The following is a 22,729-nucleotide window of genomic DNA, read 5'->3' on the forward strand; positions in this document are numbered from 1 at the left end:
GTGAGAGGTGAGAATACCCTGTAGACAGAGATGCTTATTCCAATCCTCAACTGACTTCTCAGGTCACTTTTGTTTTTGTTCCTGCCAGTACAATCTTTAAAAAAATATAAATCATAAATGTATGAAGTTTAGGTTTCTTTTTGTAACATTGACTTTTACTGCCTGCAGAATACTGTGTTTGCTTTTAGGTGCCATAGGGATGTCTTAGAGTTACTTAGTTGGATATGAAAAAAATTAGAGAACCCTTCTTTGGGAAGACTCATCATCAATCAATAAATTATTTTGCTGAATATAGATTTAGTTTATAAAATGAGTATAAGCAAATATCCCTTGTTATTAAAAATAAACCTTCAATATCTCAAACTGCAAGTTATCCCAGAGCTGTAAAACGAGCCACTTTATTTAAATAAGGATTTGATGTCATCCAGATAGTCCTGCAGTGGGAAAGGCAGAAGTGATGTGGAATGTGAAATGATATATCTGCCATTTTATCATGTGGGCCAGGAAGATCCTTCAACTTTCCTTCTCTTTATCAGAACTGGTACTCACACAAATATTATCGATTTAAAAATAAAGAGCAGGGATCTGTTCTTTACCCTTAGTGTCATGCAGGTTTTTGTTGCATGTCCCTTTCCTTGATACCACCCATCCCTTTCTGGCCATGATCATTTGATTACATTATCTCCCTCTGCCACTAGGCTATAACTTCTGTGAAAATAAAGACTGCATGTTTTTGCTTATTTATGTGTCTTGAGCCATTATCACAGTCCCTGGAACAAAGAAGTTGCTTAGTAAATAAATATTTGATACGTGACTAAGGGCTTTATTTATCTTTATCTTCACATGTACCTAGCATAACATTTGATATGTGGTTATTGTTCACTAAAGGTTTGCTAAGACAAATTTAAAAAAAAATCTGTATAATGTACATTGAATTCCTGGACAGAAATAACAAGTTTTATAATTATGCAAAGATTATACGTGATCCATCTTATGTCATATTCTTTATTCTTTCTTAACCTGACATAATGATACCTATAATTTACTGAGTCCTTTAATTTGTGCTAAACACCTAACATACAGATTTAACCTAACTTCAGAACAATTCAATCAGACTTTAGTACCCCTTTTACAGAAAGATTGATTTATTTAAGGTCACAAAGCTGGTAACTAGAGAATATAGTATTTAACCCAGATTGCATGACTCTACAACCTATCCCTTCAGCTACCATACTATTCCAAGCAATGCACAAGCCAAAAAACTTTAGTGTAATGTATCAAAGATAAGTAAATTGTATGTCAGTGACCAGGAAGTGGTTAGGCAAATAAAAACGGATAAAAATATGATTTCTTTAAGTAAAAAAAAAAAAGGTAAATGATTAAATAATTGGAATGATTTTAATAGTGTGACTATGAAAACAAGCTCAAGGCTGCTTATTCTTACAACATAAGTTAGCTGCTTGGGGTAGTCTGAGTTTCACTTTTAACTTTTTTGTTTATGCCTCTTGTAGGTTTGAGTGGCCGCTTCTTTGTCACTACTCTCCCAGCATTTTTTCAGTAAGTGTAAATAATCTTCTGATTAGAAACTTAGAAACATTAGAAAAGATTTGAAAGCAGTAAACGTGTATGAGGAATTCTAAGTTGTTTTCCATAACCATTGCTCATTCAGCTTAATGTTTGAAGAGAAAAAGGCTGATGTGCATTGAATGATAGCTGGTAGAAGAGAGGGGTGCCCAGAGTACCCCAGGGGAAAGGCACCTAATATCAGACAGTAGGAGGGGGCAGGGAGAGTCAGAGGAAGATTTCTCCAATGATATGAAAGGTAGAAATTGGATTAGGCAGACAGAACAGAGAAGGCCTTTCCAGATACAGCAGCTATCATGGAAAAGCCTGAGAGAAAATGAGATACCTTCTGAGGACTATAACTGCTTCTGGCCCATTGGGTGCAATTGGATCATCCTGAGTGATAAGGCTAGAGAGGCTCAGATAGTGACAGGGGAAAAGAGAGGGGTCGATACATTGGGACATGGTGACTAGTTAGCCATAAGGAAGGAAGGGCCTGTGATGACTATCAGTGGGCCATGTAGAACTCATAAAAGCTACTGAAGAGGCATTAGAATAAGATGCAGTTTGGAAGATAGAGACCAGAATGGAGAAGATAGTGTGAAGTGCCTCTATTAATTCCAAATGGAGAAGTTTAGGTAATAGTTTGAATTCAGGATCTAAAGCTCAGAAGAAAGATCTAGACTAGAGACACATATTGTGGAGTCCTCAGCATCATGGCAGATAAAAATTGCAGTATATCTAGAGAGAACATATATAGTAGGACAAGAAATAGGTCAAGGATAGGAGATGGGTTGGCCAGCATTAGGACATCTACAGATGAGGACAGGGAGTAAGGAACTGAGCAGGGGTGGTCAGAGTAATTAGAAGAAGCCAAGAGCTCAAGTCATAAAAGCCAGTGGAAAGGAGGAAGGAAGAGACGTTCAGTAGTGGACAGTGCTGGTGACAGACAAGGAGAAATGATAGAAAAGTGCTGTATGGATCTGGCGTTGCAGAGTCATTGGAGACCCCCAATGTGAGCCGTTTCTATGGAGCCAGGGCAACAGAACCACCAATCACATGAGTGCTGAATGAGTAATACTTAGGGAGAAAATGGCCAGTGCAGAATCTTCCCTCAGGAAGCTGGACAATGGCAAGAAAGCCAGAGAAAGACTGAGGGACCTGTGAAAATACAAGGTGTTCTGTTAATTTTGAAGAGAGGGCCTTGAATGACCTAAGTTCGGAAAAGTGGATACAATTTTTTAAAGCTTGATAAAAATTATTATTTTGCCATTGTAAGAGAAAAATTGAAACAATTGATAGCAAAAATAATAAAAAAGTAACTTGGTAGATTAGACACTGCTGAGAACTTTGCTTATGGTCCCAAATTGTACGGTGATAAAATAGAATGCGTAATGCTTGCTGTTTGGGAATTTCTCATCTTTAATACATTAATATTTATGCCTACCTATAATTTTTTTCTTCTTTGAGCCAAGTTAAAATTCAAAGTGGAGTTCACATGTAAAACTAGTAGTTGTTTTGATTTTTATTATCTGTAGCCCTTGTTATTTTAATGGATTTATTTACTGTGTGGTTTTTTTTTTTTTTTTTTAATTTATAGTGCAAAGGATGGGATATTTCGCCGTTACCGTGGCCCAGGAGTCTATGAAGACCTGCAGAATTATATTTTAGAGAAGAAATGGCAATCAGTGGAGCCTCTGACTGGCTGGAAATCCCCTGCTTCTCTGACGTAACTTGTTATTTTTCTTATGACAAGATGTTATTTATAAAATAGGAAGTATTAAGTTGACAACCTTGAAAATCTACATTTTTCTTCAAATTCAGTTCTGATTACCCAGACTACATCAGACCATGCTTGGCCAATGTTGTGTTTCTGGTTTTATGACCCACATGTTTCAACCAGTTGCTAGCATACTGGGAATTAATTATCCAACTTCAGGTGGGTTACAAAAACCTTCTCTGTGACTTTTCCACTAAGCCACATCAACTGTTTCCTCTTTACAAAATATAATATTAAATATCGCTTACCATTCTTTGTTCTGTTTAAATTATTGGTAAGAGAGAAGAGTTAACTCTTCCCTGAATTATAATTTATTGAAGGAATTGCTGTTGTATCTATATGGAAAATAAAACATGGTGTCTTTAGCTGACTACGGGAGCACTGCTGGGGGTAACTTTTGTCCATGATGGCAAACTGTATAATTCTTGGTGAAGTAGATAAGCTCAAACCATACTTTTTCCATAGTTGGCTTTAATTTTGGATGAATTGTCATAATTGTAGTTAATTTTACATTAGTATATAAATTGAATCAAATCATTCAATATATCAGGAGTAAATCATTTAGTACAATTTATATAATACCCAGGAAATACAGAGCTTACTCTAAAAGCAGTTCACCTCTGGCATTTCATTCTACAAATATTTGAGCACTGATTTTTATGCCAGACGCTGTTCTAGGTGCTAGATATTCAACAGTGAGGAAGACAGAGTTGATCCCTCTGCTCTCCATAGGTAACTTAAGGTAAGACAGATTAAGAAAAAAACTAGAGATATAAAGAATCCTAGTCTAGATAACGCTATTAAAAACAAACAAATCTTTACTAAGACAGGGACTGACTGTGGGGCATGGGCCTCCATCGGATGAGAGGTGGAGTAGCAGAGAGAGCTGAAGGATAGGATGACCTAGCTGGGTAAAGGGCATGGAGAGGAATATTCCCAACAGTGGGTATAGCATGGCCATAGGCCCCAATTTGGAAAGAGTTTGTGGTACTGAGGAGCAGAAAGATGGCCAAGGTTGAGCAGAGAGAAAGGGGAGAGAAGTGGTATATGCTAAGAAAGAGAGGCAGGCAGGAGCCAGCCAGATCATATAGGTCTATGGCCTCAGTTTGAAACTTGTACATATCGATGTGTACAATTAGAAGATGGCTCTTAGGAAGAGAGGTTGGAAAGGGTACAAATGGATGAGATGAGACAGTTAGAAGAGTGTTGTAGTGTCTAGCCTAAGGATTATATTAGTACCTAGCAGGGTTGTGGTAGTGGGAATTGAGAGAATTTGAAATATGCTTTGAAGGTAGACTTGGTTAAGATGCAGGAGAGGGAAGAGTCACAAAAAATCTCCTGGGTTTCTGCCTTAAGTACTTGGTGGGTCTTGGTATCAGTTACTGATTTGAACAAGGGGAAAGCAAGGGCTCAGTGTTAGACATGGTAACTTTGAGATTCAGACTTCCTTCTAGAGCTGTCAGGTTGGATGTCTGGTGATTGGTCTCCATGGAGAATTCAGGAACACAGATACAAAGCATGTAGATGGTATTCAAACCTTAGAAGGGATGGAATCACCTAGAGAGGGGGAAAAAGATAAAAGTGCTTGGGACCGCCAGGAGATACCCCAAAGTTAAGAAGATGGGTAAGGAAGGAGTCAGGAAAAGGAAACTGAATGAGTACCAATGAGGCAGGAGGACCATCAGGGGTATGATAGTTTCCTAGAAGCTAAGCAAAGGATACTCAAGAAAGGGAGTAGTCTCTTGTGCCCCATGTGACCAAGAGGTGAAGGAAAATCGAGTCTGAGACATGGATGTTGATTGAAGCAATGCAAGGTCATCATGGCCTAATCACAAGTAGTGATAGTACAGTAGTGAGGACAGAAGCCAGATTTGGATGGTTAAAGGTCCAGTGAAGAAGAAACAGTAAGCGTAGATACTCCTTGGAAAAGTTTGTGAAGCTGGAGAGCCATATGAAGTCCACAGATGTACTTTTTAAAAGATAAGAGAGGGTAAAACATGTTTTCATGCAGAAGAAAATGATCTTGCAGAAAGGGAGAAATTGCTAATGCAGGGAAAGGGATGGCAGAAAGAACCAAGTCATTGACAAGACCAAAGAGATGGGATCCGTGGACAAGTGGAAGAATTAGACTGTGGTAGGGCAGTGATACTTTCTCTGTTGTAACAGGAGGAGATGGATCAGGTGTCCACCAGGCTCAGATTTGGTGGTGGGGAGATAAGAGAGATCACATAATGCCTTCTGATTTTGCAGTGACATACAAGGAGTACTGTTAGCTGAGCATGCACAGGAAAGGGAGGGTGCAGAAGGTCTGAAGAGAGGGAAAAGATATGAGCTATCATCTCAAGTAGAGCCTAAAACAATGCAGTCTTGACTGCTCCCTGAGGTTTGTGCCTGGGAAAGGAGAACAGTCAGCTGGCCATGTGGTTTTCCCCGGACACATACCCAGCTACCCAGGGAGGCTTGAATGTGTTTCTAACAGAGGAATGGAAATGAAGAGTGTGGAATCTAAGCTTTATGTGAATGGAAGTGAATCCAGGAGAGGACAACATATTGCAAAAAGTGGAGGGGGAGATCCCTATGACCTGAGTTTTGTTTTTGCTCTTCTCTTCTCTCCTCTTCTCTTCTCTTCTCTCCTCTCCTCTCCTCTCCTCTCCTCTCCTCTCCTCTCCTCTCCTCTCCTCTCCTCTCCTCTCCTCTCCTCTTCTCTTCTCTTCTCTTCTCTTCTCTCTCTTCCTCTTCCTCTTCCTCTTCCTCTCTCTTTCTCTTTCTCTTTCTCTTTCTCTTTCTCTTTCTCTTTCTCTTTCTCTTTCTCTTTTTCTCTTTCTCTTCTCTCTCTTCTTTCTTCCCTTCCCTTCCCTTCCCTTCCCTTCCCTTCCCTTCCCTTCTCTTCCCTTTTTCCTTTCCTTTCCTTTCCTTTCCTTTCCTTTCCTTTCCTTTCCTTTCCTTTCCTTTCCTTTCCTTTCCTTTCCTTTCCTTTCCTTTCCTTTCCTTTCCTTTCCTTTCCTTTCCTTTCCCCTTCCCTTCCCTTCCCTTCCCTTCCCTTCCCTTCCCTTCCCTTTTCCCTTTCCTTTCCTTTCCTTTCCTTTCCTTTCCTTTCCTTTCCTTTCCTTTCCTTTCCTTTCCTTTCCTCTTTTTTCTTTTTTCTTTTTTCTTTTTTCTTTTCTAAGTAGGCTCCACACCCAGTGTGAAGCCCAACACAGGGTTTGAGCTCATGGCTGTGACACTGAGACCTGAGCTGAGATCAAGAGTTGGACACTTAACCAACTGAGCCACCCACACCTGCCTTGTTTTTTCATAATATATATCACCAGTGTTGGTTCTTCTCTTCATTTATTCACTTTTCTTTTAGGATGTCTGGAATGGCTGGTCTTTTTAGCATCTCTGGCAAGATATGGGTGAGTAATCTTAAATATACTTTTTGTGATTATCTTTGCAGAGAGATTTTTAAAGAGTTAAAATGTAGCTTCTACAGGAAGTAGAAGGAAAGTAAACACTAATACTTTTATAATTTCACTTTTTAAAAAAAAGATTTTATTTTGAGGGGGGAAGAGAGAGAGAGAGAGAGAGAGAGAGAGAGAGAAAGTGCATGAGCAGGGGGAGGAGCAGAGGGAGAGGGAGAAGCAGACTGCCCACTGAGTAGGGAACCCGACAAGGGACTCAATCCCAGGACCCTGGGATCATGACCTGAGTCAAAGGCAGACCTTAACTGACTGGGCCACCAAGGTGCCCCTATCTTTTCTCCTCAAGCAGCACAACTGCTCTCTTGCGGGGTCCCCGATAGAAATGTGTTGTTGTGTAGAAGGTCATAAATTGAAGAAAGACTGTAACCACAGTGTCATTCATATTTTCTTAGATCAGTGATGAATCCCTTTATCTAAGCTGAAAGGGCTTTTGTGGTTTTACTTCATCTTATTTTCCCATTGTCATAATCTCCCTATAGGTCAAAGATTATCTAAGCCTGAAAGTGATTCTCTGTGTCAGGGATCAGCAAACTATAGCTTCGGGGCTGGCCACCTGTTTTTATAAGTAAAGTTTCATTGGAACACAGACATGTTCATTCATTACCTATTATCTAGGACTGCTTTCATGCTATAGTAGTAGAGTTGAATAGTTGTGACTGAGATCCTATGACCCACCAGCCTAAAATATTCGCTCTCTGGTCCCTTAAGGAAGTTTGAGAATCCCTACTATAAGCACTGAGTCATTTCAGTGAGTTAGAACTGTTATTTAGGTTAAAATGTTGAACAATTATGTAATCTTGAATGTGTTACATAATCTTTTACTTCCTTTATGTGTAGGGTGGGCTAAATTCTGCCAAATTTAACCAACTTGCTGTGGAATTAAATATATATCCTTAAAGTATTTAAAAAAAATCTTTAGAAGTTGAGTCCTTATAATTGTCCTTTCAAAGCTATGATTCTAAGTCATGATGTCATATTTAGAACTTAATATTCAAGGAGTTCATGTTTCACTTGCAGTACAAATTATATGGTCATATATATTGGAAAAATTAAGGCAACATTCATCTAGATTTACCAAAACATCAGAGGGCTCTGAAATCCAACAATGCCATACAGAAGTCTGATCTTTCTGTTGCCAAAGAACAAAGCCGAGCACATGTCCACCTTTCCATTTACTCAAAATGTTTAATGTAGTAACATCAGAATGAATTAACACACGAGCTGTTTCTCATGCTTCTTCTGTTTCTCATGCACATTGATATGTGTTTGGGGAAATTTAAGAACAATCTTTTGTGTCCCAGTTTTTAATATTTTCTGCCTTGTGAGATATACTACTAACCAGGATTTTTTAACAATAGAAACTAAATTTGTCCCCTACTTTCAGTATTTCTTGGGCACTTGTGTATGGTATTAAACAATAACTGGGATTTTCCCTCTCTCCAGATAACATGAGTTTTATATGGTTTTCTTCAACTATTTTCATAACACTGATGAGAAGTTTATTTATGGTTTGAGAATTATGAATTGCCAGTTGGGAATTGAGAATAAGAATTTTACCCTTTGCAGTTTGTTGACACTAAAGGTTGACAGAGTTATATGTTCTAATAGCCATATCAGAACCTTGTAGCCTTATAATGTTTACTTCAACAGGATAATCATAACAGACTGATGTCAGGGATCATAAGAGCAAGATCTTGGCATAGAACCTATAAGAAGTGCAGATCAAGAGATGAATTTGTTTAGTGGCTTAAGAAGAGCTTAGATAGAAGTTGGTCATGACTTTCATGCATTGTTAGAGAGGTATATTTTCAAATATAGTATCTGGGGAGAAAATAATTGCTTTGTCCTCATAACGACATTTTGTGTTTAGATAAACGGGAGTTTAGATAAAGAGTTACAGTTTTTCATTTTATCATGCAAATAATTACAATGTGTGCCACTTGTCCTGTCAAGGCCAGGAGTGGATGTTTTATCTTTATACACACAGTGCTCAAGCCTTGGGCAGCACACAGATTCTGTGCGTATGCATCAGACTGCAAAGAAAGGGCAACTTGGAGAATAAAATATGACCCATCTCTGAACAACCAATGAAGATGTTCTTCCTTTTTTTTTTTTTAAGATTTTATTTATTTATTTGAGCAGGAGAGAGAGAGTGAGAGAGAGAGAGAGAGAGAGAGAGAGCGCGCGAGAGCACAAGTATGAGTGGAGGGAGAGGGAGAAGCAGACTCCCTGCTCAGCAGGGAGCCTGATGCAGGACCTGATCCCAGGACCCCAGGATCATGACCTAAGCTGAAGGCAGACTCTTAACTGACTGAGCCACCCAGGTGCCCCTATGAAGATGTTCTTAGTGATTAGAAAGTAGAGTAGATATGATATTTATATACACATATATACTTAGAATGTCTTTCCAGATATTTAAAAAGGTAACAAAAGAAGATAGTTTTATAGGATAAATTGTTAAATTTGACAATCAGTTACATTTTACATTCTATAAAGTCACTTTTTTTTAAAAGATTTTATTTATTTATGAGAGAGAGAGAGAGAAGCAGAGACACAGGCAGAGGGAGAAGCAGTCTCCATGCAGGGAGCCTGATGTGGGACTTGATCCCAGGACTCTAGGATCATGCCCTGGGCCAAAGGCAGGTGCTAAACCACTGAGCCACCCAGGGATCCTCTATAAAGTCACTTTTATCTGGTATTAATACCATATTTTTTTCTTTTTGGTCAGTTTTTGCCTGAAATGTTTTTCCACTTTCAACCTTTTTATAGTTGGTTTTTTTTTTTTTTTTTTTTTTTTTGTATGTGGGTTTGTTGTTGTTGTTGTTGTTTTTAAAAGATTTTATCCATCCATAAGAGACACACAGAGAGAGGCAGAGACATAGACATAGGGGGAAGCAGACTCCCTGTGGGGAGCCTGATGCAGGAGGATCCCAGGACTCCGGGATCACTACCTGAGCTAAAGGCAGATGCTCAACCACTGAGCCACCCGGGTGCCCCAGTTGTTATGTTTTAAATGAGTCTTATGAAAAGCATATAGCCAGAAGTAATTCTTTTGAATGATAAAGTTGGTCCATTTATATTTATTGGTGTCACTAATGTATTTGCTCTGACTGTAGAGTGTGTGTGTGTGTGTGTGTAGTGGAGAGTAACATGACTAAAAGAACATAAGTGGTAGGTTTTAGATTATTTTGATTATTTTGATCTCTCCATGTGTATGTATTCATTACCTTAAAAATCTGTGCTAGAAATTTGGCATCACCCTCTGTATCAGCAACTAGCTTCCCCAAGCCTCTTGACAACTTGTGTAGTTGCTTCTTTTCTTAGAGACAAGTTTCCAGCTTTCCATGAAATCTCTGGGAAGGGCTCTCCGAACCTGTTTCTACAATCTAGCCCTTGTCCTCTTATTCACAGAGCACGTGATTTCCAGCCTGATGAGACTCAATCCTTGGCTGGCTGGCAGGTTCTCACTTCAGCCTTGAGGTGTAGTCTTGCCTGGTTGTACCCAAAGAACCGCTTAGTGAGTGGGTCCTCCTAGCTGCCCACCCAGCTCACTCACCTTATTTAGCCAGCCCTTCTTTCTTGCCCAAGATCCTTTCATCAATGTGGAATGTGTAATTGTGGGGAACATAATCTGTTTATAAGACACATTTAGACAATATAAAATTATAGTGCAGCTGTATTAACAGTGAACAGAAAAAATATATAGCATGTGGTGAGAGAGAGAGAGAGAGAGAGACAGAAAGAGAAAGAAAGAGACAAAGAAAGAAAGAAAGGGAGAAAGAACATGGCTAGAACTAAATGAGTATAAGGTTTCCAAGAAGGAAAGACACAGAGTGGCTAATGCCAGTGAGGCAAGGATATTGATGCCCATCCACAATCTCTTTTATCCTACTGAGACTTTGTGGATGCATAGACAGATAGAAGTCAGTGTTTCTTCAGCAACAGTCTCCCCTGGTTGGGTAGCTGGTTAAATATAATATTTCTGTAGGGAAAATTGCATGTTATTAAGTGGGTGAAAAGATGACAAAACAGTATGTGTAATGTTAGGTTCTTGTGGAGTTTGTATGTGTATACAGGAATATGCCTGGAAGGAGATTAATCAGATGTCAACAATAGCTATCTCTGATCCTGAAATTATGGCTGATTTAAAAAAAAAATTCTTTTCTCTGTATTAATTTTTTTTCTATAATGAAAGAGATAAAATAAAAACAAGAGCAGTATCTATAAGATGAGAGCCTACTGAGCTCATCTTAAAGTCCTTGAGTTTCTGCTTTAGGAATGAAGCCAGCTTACTCAATCTGGCATTCTGGAAACAAGAGCTTGTCCTCAGGATGTCAGAATTGCTTGTTGAGGAGACACCCACACAGCTGAGTTCCCATGAACTCAGGGGTTTTGTTGTGTTCTGCATTTGGCTTCCTTAATTCTATGCCAACCTCCCATATGTTCTTGCTTGATTAAATCCTTAAGGTGGAGAAGTTCCTTGAGTAGTGTTACAAGCCAGATCTGTGAGCTTTCGACTATCACCTGGAATCTGAGGGATCCTTAGTAGGTAATTTATACCACAGTGTGGGGGAAGGGTGGATAATCTCAAATATTCTCTCCACCACTAAAATTCAGATTGTCTTCCCAATGTAGTTGTGATGGTATCCACCTATGTATTTTAATTTTTATATAGACTCATAGAAGTCACTGACACATCTGCTATAACACCTATCCTCATAAATAGTCTTGACATTTGCCTACCTCATACGAATCACTGGTGCCTGGAAGATGTACAACTCAAGGAATTTCTTAAAGAGTGGATAGACATCTTCTAGATACGGAATTGGTACTAATTTTATATTTATAGTGGCAATGTAAAATTTCTTTGAAATTCAGCTTAAAAAATTACTCAATGAAAAATGTCAATAATCTAAAGGATAGTACAGGTGCCATGAAAGCAATGCACAGGAGATTGAACTTGGGAGGTACTGTCACTGAGTGTGGTGCCGCAGTCAGGGTTAGGAATCCTGGGGCTGACATGTTGTCTGTGGCACATGAGTGGAGAGACTTTCCAGTCTTTCTGTCTTCTCATCTCTTTTCACAGTTGGTTACAGTGGTGTAGGGAGGTATTATCTTTCATTCTTCCAGAGAGAAAGCTCATTGTTCTCCACCCTGTGTGTGTATATCTGAACCTATGAGTTTTCCCTGCTATAAACTGTTGTCACTAGAACACTTTGAGTGCTTAGCATAATCAGTATTTGATAACTGTTTGTTGTTAGTTGTATTCATTAATCATTGTTGTCATCAATAAGTAAAACTACTTATTACCTCTCACTAGTCAATATGGAATGCTTTATCTTTTTATTCCTTTTTTTTAATCCAGGCTGATAGCAGGATTAAAATAGGGTTTTATGGCAGTTGTACAATGTGTATTTTTGCTAACTAGGTTTATCATCTGAATGCATTTCAATATTACTTGATTTTGTGAATTTGTGCTGCTCGCTGAGCTAATATAGTATGGGGGAACTGCCCTCACCTTGGTGCCACTGTTGTCATGCAACAAGGTGGACAGTAAGGTAGGCAGCATCTGTGGGAAGACAGTCTGGATGATGGAGAAGATTAAAGGCTTTATAAATACCTCACAATGAGAATTAAAGCCCATAGGTGTTTAGACTGGAGGATAACAAGAGTGTGTTTTTTCAAAATGGAAATACTTTTTAAAAACATTAACGAGAGTATAATTAACAAACAGTGCTATATTAGTTTCAAGAGTACAAGATAGTGACTCAGCAATTCTCTACATTACTCAGTGCTCATCGTAATAAGCATACTCTTCATCTCCATCACCTATTTCACCTATCCCCTCACCCAACTCTGCTCTGATGACCATTAGTTTGTTTTTAACAGTTAAAATCAATCAAATAGATTTTTGGATCAATAGATCCAAAAAGAATCTATTATGATGAAAGAAGGGGCTAGTCTGTTTTTTGGTTTATTTCCTTTTTTTCTGTTTGTTTCTTAGATTTTACATGAGTGAAATCATATATTTGTCTTTGATTAATTTATTTCACTTAGCATTAAATACTCCATACACATTGTTGCAAATGGCAAGATTTCATTTTTTATGGCTAATATTCCATTGCACACATATACCACATCTTCTTTATCCATTCATCTGTCGATAAACACTTCATTTCCTTCCATAATTTGGCTATTATCAATAATGCTGCAATAAACATAAGGTGCATACATCTTTTCCAATTAGTGTTTCCATATTCTTTAGGTAAATACTCAGTAGTGAAATTACTGGATCACATGGTATTTACATTTTTAACTTTTTGAGGAACCTCCATACTGTTTTCCATGGTAGCTGTACCAATTTACATTCCCACCAACAGTGCATAAGGTTTCCTTTCTTTCCACGTCCCCGCCAACACTTAAGAGTATATTTTAAAACTTCTGAAATGTCCCCCTGTGTTTTAGATGGTAGCATCTCTCCTCACTGTTTTGAGGGGTTTTCTTTGTAAAATTATCTAGAACCATATTACAGTGAGATAGCACACACCCACAGAATACCTCTCTTAATGCCTACAAGGGGCTGCAAGGTTGTGTCTTGTTACAAGTGTTGAAAAGGTAAAACATCGAATGTGAACTAAACCCTTGGCCATTACTAGAGATAGCCTTTCTGAGCTACTTCCACACAGGGAAGATGTTTTGAGGATTCTGATCTGTGTTTGAAAGAGATATTGGATTTGTCCCAAAACGCCTCAGAGTATATCCTGTGATATTGGCAGAATCTAATCACAGCCTCTCTCAACAAGGCTGTGCGGCACTGGGCTGACTGAGTGGGTGCCCTTGGACAGCACTGAATCTGCCCTGTAGTAGTTCAGCTCTCGGAGTACTGAGCTGTCTGGAGAGAAGATTCTACCGGTGATCCATGGAGGCCTTGGCCTTGCTCCATTCCTTAAATTCATCTGACCACTGGGTAATTCTACTGTAATGGTGTCTTCATTTAGTCTCTCATTCAAATCTGTATGTAGCCAAACACTAGCTCTAATTCCATTATCTATGAATCAGTTATTACTTAAAAACATATATACGGCAAAACTTCAAGTACTTAATGCCACAAATCCCAACAATCTTAAGGTGTTCTAAAACCATTGTGGACTCAGACAAAATAAACAGGTAAAGATTTATGTCTACAGTTGTGAAAACACAACTTGGTTAAGGAGGCTTTAGTATTAATTAACTAGAAGACCACAAGATGGTGAGGTTTCTCTAAGAGGCTCAAATACATCCTTTAAAGAATAAGTTGATATGAGAAAATTGAAGTAGAACTTGCTACAGTAAGAGGATATTTTGAATGCGCTAAGTGTGTGACTCAGAATGCAGTGACTCAAGAGCAAATAACTTAGTGAATTCCAGAAAATAACTTAGAAAATTTCTTGAGGGTTACTTTAATCATTTATTTTGCTGAAAGGGCATAAGATACTATCCAGAAGGACTTATAACTGGACATGATTCATTCCAGCAATTAATGGATATTACTTATAAAGCAAGTTCCAGAATACAGGCCTCTATGGGTCAGCACAAAGTTAGACTGGCTTTCCATATCTTTTAATTCCTTGGCACATTTCAGAGTTTAATCCTTAGGGTGGCACTGAGTAATCAAGAGAAGCATAAACTATGACTACATAGAGTTTTCTAAAGTAGAGAACTGTATGACACATTTTAGAACTTAAATTGAACAGAGTTTGAATGAAGCAATCTTTGGATATCCCAAATGCCTCTTTGCCTGCTGGGCTGCAGAATGTTAGATTATTCTTAATAAACTATTGCCCTGGCTAAAGGCAGAATGTTGAACAATGCCATCACCAGAGGACAATAATAGTTTTACAAGTCATGAGTTGTTTGTATTTCCTATGAATAATTGAAGGATCTGCTAGTATCTTTTTTTTTAATTCAATAAATATTTATCGAACACCTTGCAATATAAGTATGTAAAGTACTTGTTGAGTCTAGATCTGTCCTTTCTACTGAATAAGAAATTGGAGAGAGGAGATCTCAGATTATTCTAGACCATTAACAAGCTGTTTTGTTTGTTGGTTTATCATTCAGAATTAAGCCAGAATAAAATATACTATTGTATTGACATTTATAAACTAGAAACCAATGGGAGATATTTGAGTAATTTGGATTTTGAGAAATACTAAATTAAAATAGAAGCTAGGAGTCATTTTCATCCACCTAATCACTTATAGGCAAGTCATTCAGTTGTTATCTCTGCTTGCTGGTGGCACTTAGCTTGGAGCCATTTCATCATATGCCCAGTAAATGCTTGGATTATAGTTAACGATTTTGGTTTTGGAACTGTAAGATCACTAAGCCATCATGGTGAAGCATGGTTTCAGCAAGTCTACATTTAAATGGGCCTTGACTCCAAACTTGCATGATTTAACATGTAAACAATTATTAGCAAAAATGGTTATCTCTTCACCCATTTTTTAAAGTGTTTGACATCAAATAGAGTCTCAGGGAACAGGAAGCATGAAGGGATGTACGCTCTACTCAAAGACTGATGGAATTTCATTTATTTATAATGAAATAACTAGAAAAACTTTCTTCTAATATTTTCAGTTTTGTAGGAAAGTTATTGAATATGAGTGGGATAGAGTAATGGTCTGATTAGGAAAAGGAAGTATGAAGAATTTTTTTTTATTTTTCATTTCATTTGATTAATTGATCTATTAATTAATTAATTAATTAATTTTTTTTATATTAATTTATTTTAAGGGAAAAGGGGTGGGGGTGGAGAGGGGCAGGGGGAGAGAATCAGAAGCAGGCTCCATGCATGGAGCCTGACATGAGGCTCCATCTCACAACCCTGAGTTCATGACCTAAGCTAAAATCAAGAGTCAGACACTTAACCAGCTGAGTTACCCAGGTGCCCTTGTATGGAGATATTTTAAACGTTTGATATTCTGTAAGTAGTAATTTAGTTCCACTTAAAAATTGACAAAGGCCCAAGAAGTTTAATTTTTTATGGGTGCCACATGAGGAGTAAAAATTGAGGTATATGGAATTATTAGGGAGAATGACCAAAAAGAATCTATTATGATGAAAGAAGGGGCTAGGAAAACAATTCTGCCAGAGTTCTCCCAGATCATGAACAAAGGTATGTAGGTCTTACTAGATATGACCTTGATTATTACTCTCCAGTACTCAGCATTGTAAGACTTGTTCTTGAAGAATCGAATAAATGTAGACTGGTGAACTTTGTGGGAGCTCATATGTACAGAAACATTGTACAAACTTGAGTTCTAGCTAAGAGGGAGATTCAAACATGTTTTGTAATAAGTAATTTTTTTTCTTCTGATTACAGCATCTTCACAACTATTTCACAGTGACCCTTGGAATTCCTGCTTGGTGTTCTTACATCTTTTTCGTCATGGCCACCTTGATTTTTGGCCTTTTTATGGGTCTGGTAAGAGAGAATGCCATTTTCCCCTTTGACGTTACATGGGTTTTTTTTTTTTTTTTTTTTTTTTTTTTTTTTTTTTGTAAAACTAGAAAGCAGCCAAGAAAGAAAAGATGCATAAACAAATATCATTTTGTGTATAATCTAAGCAGTTACTTTTTTGATACTACTCTTAGTGGTAATTTGAGATATAATATTCCTTAAACTTTTATCTCCTAATCCTAACCTTAAATATCCTGAAGGTGTGTGCAGGTATATAGTCTGTATATCTAGAATATAGGCAGTAATGAAAGAAGAATTGGAGACCTTACATGAATTTCTAATTTTCAATACAACCAAGTCAGCTGTAATTTCACACATTGCCTACTTGACTGGAACACTGGTGATAAGGCCAGTCCTGTGAATTTGTTCCTTGAGTGAACAAGATGATTTTTCTTGTTCATATCCTCCAATTGAACCCCTAATCCTGACCAGCTGCTTATACAAACACTCTGGATATCCTAAGGTGAATTTTCTAAGATAATGTAGATAAAGAAACACAGTCATGGGAAAAAAAAATAAGATGCAAAGCACATTACTATGTCTTCTTTAGGTTTGAAAATTAGTATGTAGTAAGTATCTGTGCGTTTTTTTCCCTAGATGTTTTAGGTGAGAATTGAAATAATAAATTTATTTACCTAACTATATAGTATTTTGACAATGTTTTACTCTTTTACATAGTTTTTTAATCTTTCTTTTTATCCACACTTAATCAGTTTGATTGAGCTTTAAACTCTAAGAAGTTCTTAAAAGCCATTGTGCTATTTATTAATCACATAGCTCCTAAACACTGTGTGAAAGAAATTTCATATAAAAAGGACATTTTAGATAAGATTATTTTAAAGTCTATCCTTACATTGTATAATGCATTTCAGCTCTTTAGCAAGTTCTTTTTAAAAATAAACGTAAAATGTTAGCAATTGCTTTTATGTATATTGATATATAACTTGTAATGACAAAGCTATACTCCAAGAAGCCAAGGAGGCTTGATTTTATTTTGCTGCAAATATACTTACCTTATACTATGCCATTTGAGATCTGACTGCTGGTGTTAACTTCACAGATGGGGGCGGGGGGGACATTCAGATTTGTCAATCATTAGGTTACATTAATCTTACTGCTAACCAACATGTCCCTGACGGTCTGGCCTAAAAGGATTGGACTTTGGATATAAATTTGACTGGATATAAATTTGCTTCTCCCATCTACTGTCTAGTGCTAGATTTTTCCAGCAGTATATTTTAGAGCCACATGAGTGAGGCTTTTGTAAGGGGAACACCATGAAATCCTAGGTGATTCTCAAGTGGAGTTATGGAGAATGTAGGTTGAGTGTGAGCCTATTGGAAGAGCACTGGAAACTCATCTCAGCATAAAGAGTTTTTGAATTTTATCTTTGAAGTTAACTTTAAGTTCAAGAAATCAGATCAGGTATGCATATACCCTAAATTCATATGGAAACTTATATTCAAATCATCAGTCCAGGAAGGTTATCAAGGTTTGGCCTGAAGAAGAGAGTTGAGTCTAGACTGACTGTTCAGGAGACTGGCAAGATAGAGGTCCTCAGCTCTGGTTTCACAAACTTACCTAGATAACTTTCAAAACATCCTGAACACCTATAAATTCAACTTGAAATGTAAAGAGAGAACAGCTGGAATGCTAGAGACAAAGGTTTTTGCTTCTAACAAGGTAGGAAGGTGAAAAAAATTAAAGAAATAAAATGGGTGGGGGGAGCTGTGACTGCAGGGCTAAGGGGGAGCTGCAAAAGCCTCCAGGGCACAAAAGCCCAGCCCTGGACAAGCAGGAACTTTAAAAATCCACGCCTGCGTTTTCCCTGACAGAAAAGTGCTTAGCAGGGAAATCGGGCAGAATTGCAGAAGGGGCAGTGAAGCATCAAGATTCCTGGAGTCACTATAAGACTGGGGTGCCTGGGACAAAGCTCACCGCAAACTGCAGTCCCGTTTCGCTAAAGGGCTGGAGCACCGCAGCCCTTTGGGGCATTTGGGAGAAGCCTGCTGCTTACCCTAGAGCCTGGCAACAGATGGAAGTGGCTGTCCTCCATTCCCTTCAGGAGAGGCGGTCCCTGGGAGCACGGATCCAGCAGCAGGGCCCTGGATCCAAGGACACTGAAGTGGACAAAGCTGGCTATCCTCCATTCCCCCTGGAACAGGCGGAAGCAGGGAAAGCACAAGAAAGCAAGAACTCCCCTGCTGCTGGGCACCAGACAAGCTGTGCATGTCAGTGCACCCGTCCCCAGGAGCACCTAGGCCAGTGTGGACTGGGAGACTGCGGTTAGTTACTATGGGAAGCTCGACTGCAGAGCTGGACATCTGGCTGCCACCATTTTTTTTTTTTCCCTCTTTGTTTCACCTTGCACCTACCTTTGAAAGGCAGGGCCTCTAGGGAACAAAGACCTCACAGGATAAACAGCTCATACTGAGCCCAGCACCTGGCAAGAGGCGGGACATCTCCACTCAAGCAGAGACACCTGAGAATAAGTGCAGCAGACCCCTCCCCCAGAACTGCTGGAAGAACAAGGGAAAAGCAAGTTTACTGAATAAGCAGCACTGGAAAGCTCCAGGACTGAGGGAAAAGAGTATATAGAACTACAGGGTCCTTTTTCTTTTTTCTTTTTCCATTATAACTCTTTATATCACACTAAAATTTTTCAATATATTTTATTTTCCCACATTGACTACAATATTTTACCAGCTCTTCTTTTTTAAGTTTTTTTTTTCCTTTTTGACTTTAATATTTTACAATTATATGTCTTAGATATATTTTTCCCTTCTGGATTCCCTTCAACGTTTTCAATTTAATTTTTGTAGATATACAAGATACAGGTTTTTGTTTTTTGTTTTTTCTGTCTCGTTTTGTTTTGCAATGGTGGAAATTAGTACTTTCTAACACACGACCAAAATATACCCAGAACCAAGGGAACACCAAGTTGGTTCATTCTGTGAGATTATATTCTCTCTTCCTTCCCATTCTGCCCTCCTCTTTTATCTTGTTTATGTTTTTGTGGTTGCTGTTGGGTCTTTATATAAGTATTACTGGTTTATATAAATTTGGGATTGAGCATCTTTGAACATATAGAACAAAATACACTCAGAACCAAGAGGATCACCCTATATGTCCCCTCAGGGGGACCACATTCCCTCTCCACTACCATTTCCTTACCACGACCATTCCCCCTACCACCTTTTTTCCTTTCTTTTTTTTTTTCTTTGTTTTTTTGTTTTAGTTTTTAAATTTTTACTACTTTGTTTTAAAATTTGTTTTTCACTTTAGTGGTCCTTTTGTTTTATTTTGTTCTGTTCTTTATTTTCTTTTACTTTCTGGTCTCTTACCTCTTTGTAATCATCTAGGGTGTATTTTACTTAGGCTGTGCTTGATTTTTTTTTTTTTTTTTTTTTGATTCAGCCTGCTCATACAGCCACTCTGCACTGGACAAAATGACTAGAAGGAAGAATTCACCACAAATGAAAGAACTGGAAACCATACTTTCTGCCACAGAGTTACAGGATTTGGATTTCAATATGATGTCAGAAATTCAATTCAGAAGTACAATTATAAAGTTCATGATTCTGGGGGAAAAAATAGCATAAAGGACTCTACTGCAGAATTGAGATCTAATCAGGCCAAAATTAAAAATAGTTTAACTGAGATGCAATCCAAACTAGATGCTCTAACTGCTAGGATTAATGAGGTGGAAGAGAGAGTGAGTGATATAGAAGACAAGTTGATAGAAAGGAAGGAAGCTGAGGAAAGAAGAGAAAAAACAAGACCCCATGAGGAAAGGCTTAGGGAAATAAATGATAGCTTGAGAAGGAAGAATAAATGTCTAATTGGGATTCCAGAAGAGGCTGAAGGAGAGGGAGGACCACAAAGTATATTTGAACAAATCACAGCTGAGAACTTCCCAAATCTGGGGAAGGAAACAGGCATTGAGATCCAAGAGATAGAGAGGACCCCTCCAAAATCAATAAAAACCATTCAGTACCTTGACATTTAATAGTGAAACTTGCAAATTTCAAAGCTAAAGAGAAAATTCTTAAAGCAGCAAGAGACAAAAGATTCTTAATTTATATGAGGAGAAATATCAGATTAACAGCAGACCCCTCCACAGAGACCTGGCAGGCAAGAAAAGGCTGGCTATATTCAGGTTACTAAATGAGAAGAACATGCACTCAAGAATACTTTATCCAGTAAGGCTGTCACTGTGAATAGAAGGAGAGATAAAGAGCTTCCAACATAGGCAGAAACTGAAAGAACATGTGACCACCAAACCAGCTCTGCAAGAAATATTAAGGGTCACCCTGTAAAAGAAAAAGGGAGCCCAAAGAAACAATCCATGAAAACAGGGACTGTACAGGTAATACAATGACACTAAATTCATATCTTTCAGTAGTTACACTGAATGTGAATGGGCTAAATGATCCCATCAAAAGAGGCAGGGTATCGGACTAGATAAAAAAGCAAGATCCATCTATATGTTGTCTACAAAAGAGTCATTTTAGACCTGAAGACACCTCCAGCCTAAAAATGAAATGGTAGACAGACAGACTATTAACTGATGGAGCCACCCAGGTGCCCCAGACCTGTTTCTCTTTCCCATTCAAATGGTCCTCAAGAGAAAACTGGGGTAGCAATCCTCATATCAAATAGATTAGAGTTCATATTAAAGACTGTAATAAGAGATGAAGAGGGACACTATAGCATACTTAAAGGGTCTATCTAACAAGAAGACCTAACAGTCATGAATATTTATGCCCCTCATGTGGGAGCCACCAAGTATATCCATCTATTTATAACCAAAGTAAAGAGATACTTAGATGATAATACACTAATAGTAGGAGACTTCAATATGGCACTCTCAGCGAATGACAGATTTTTAAAGCAGAACATCACCAAAGAAACAAGGGCTTTGAATGATACACTGGACCAAATAGATTTCACAGAACATTCCATCCGAATGCAACTGAATACACATTCTTCTCAAGTGCACATGGAACTTTCTCTAGAATAGACCACATACTGGGTCCCAAATTAGGTCTCAACCAATACCAAAAGATTGGGATTGTCCCTTGCATATATTCAGACCACAATGCTTTGAAACGAGAACTCAATCACAAGAAAAAATTTGATTCTAGACTGTTAAAGTGATTAAGTGATATACAATATTATTCCTTTATAAGAAGTTGGGAGGATAACTTTATTTAACAAAATGATAATAATTTCAAAGCAGTAATCATAATTTTTTGGTAATACATTTCCATAAAGTACCAAACACATATCTCTGGTTCCTTTTCTACATTGTAGAAAAGGATTCCTTTTCCAACTGTAATATGTGTTAAAAGAAGCACACAACAGCTAGAATTTTTGCCTTCAGGGAGGTCTGCAGATGTGCATTTCAGTGTTCTGTGTCACCCTGGCCATTAACTGAGGGCTGGCTGAGAGGAGAGCCCAGGCATGCAGTTATGTGAAGCTTGGTCCTGGTGTCTCTGGAAGTTCTTCCCTCTATGAATCTTTATGGAGTTTAACTTATACAGTGGCCAGAAGGAACACAATGTTTTCCACAGAGAAGTGATTTTCTGATGAAGTTACTGTTTCCCATAAACCTGATTATGATGTTTCCTACTTTTTTCCTAATTTTAAAAGATGGGAAGTCAAAACGAGGCTGTTAGTTTAGATTTTTATTTGTTTTCTTGACTGAGCCTCATGATGACTGAAATACTTTACTAAATGTTATTTTTCACATGTAAACAAAGGGCTCAGTTTTCAAGTATGTATTTTGCATTTTAGACCAGTATGGGAAAGACCAGTAAGTGAGTAGTCTATATATGCAATCATTTTGGCAGTGTTGCTGTCCGCCATCAGTGACTGTGCTGTGAAAGATGGGAGACTGCAAAGCTCTAGGCAAGCAGAAAAGCAGTGGAAAACATTGGCAGTGATATTATGTCTCTATTATCTGTCTCCATTTCAGTTGGTATATATAGTCACTGTCTAAATTTTGATACTTGGGTAGATTATTTTTCTGTGTGTTGTTCACTACTGTCTAGCATAGAGCTTCCCCCAAAGGAGGGTCTCTAATATAGGAGGTATAGATTTCATTCTGTGAAAGATGGTAAATCTGCTTGCTTTCCTCATTCAGTTGCATACTCTCTCTACCTACCTGGTACAGATGAAACCAGAAAATATAACCCTGGAAGGAAAGAGGAGGAGGATAGCACCATTCTCCTATAGACTTGGTGGGGTTTTTTTGTAATTTTATGTAAATTCAGTGTACCAACAAATAATAGAACACCCAGTATAGACTGTTTTTATTATTTTTAATTTTTATTATTTTTTGAAGATTTTATTTATTTGAGAGAGTGAGAGTGAGCACAGCAGGGGGAGGGGCAGAGGGAAAAGGAGAAGCAGGCTCCC

General features: G+C 38.0%; 1 protein-coding gene across 1 annotated transcript in view; it reads left to right on the forward strand.

Moving 5' to 3' along the window:
* TMX4 (thioredoxin related transmembrane protein 4) overlaps positions 1–22,729 on the forward strand; it is a 52,039-nt gene that overhangs the window by 21,513 nt on the left and 7,797 nt on the right. The window contains exons 3-6 of the mRNA XM_077872245.1: positions 1,512–1,557; positions 3,164–3,292; positions 6,693–6,738; positions 16,169–16,270. Of these exons, the coding sequence (XP_077728371.1) occupies positions 1,512–1,557; positions 3,164–3,292; positions 6,693–6,738; positions 16,169–16,270 (323 nt within the window). The remainder of the gene's footprint in view (positions 1–1,511; positions 1,558–3,163; positions 3,293–6,692; positions 6,739–16,168; positions 16,271–22,729) is intronic.

The sequence above is a fragment of the Canis aureus genome, chromosome 26 (genome assembly GCF_053574225.1).
Source record: "Canis aureus isolate CA01 chromosome 26, VMU_Caureus_v.1.0, whole genome shotgun sequence".
Taxonomy (NCBI): domain Eukaryota; kingdom Metazoa; phylum Chordata; class Mammalia; order Carnivora; family Canidae; genus Canis; species Canis aureus.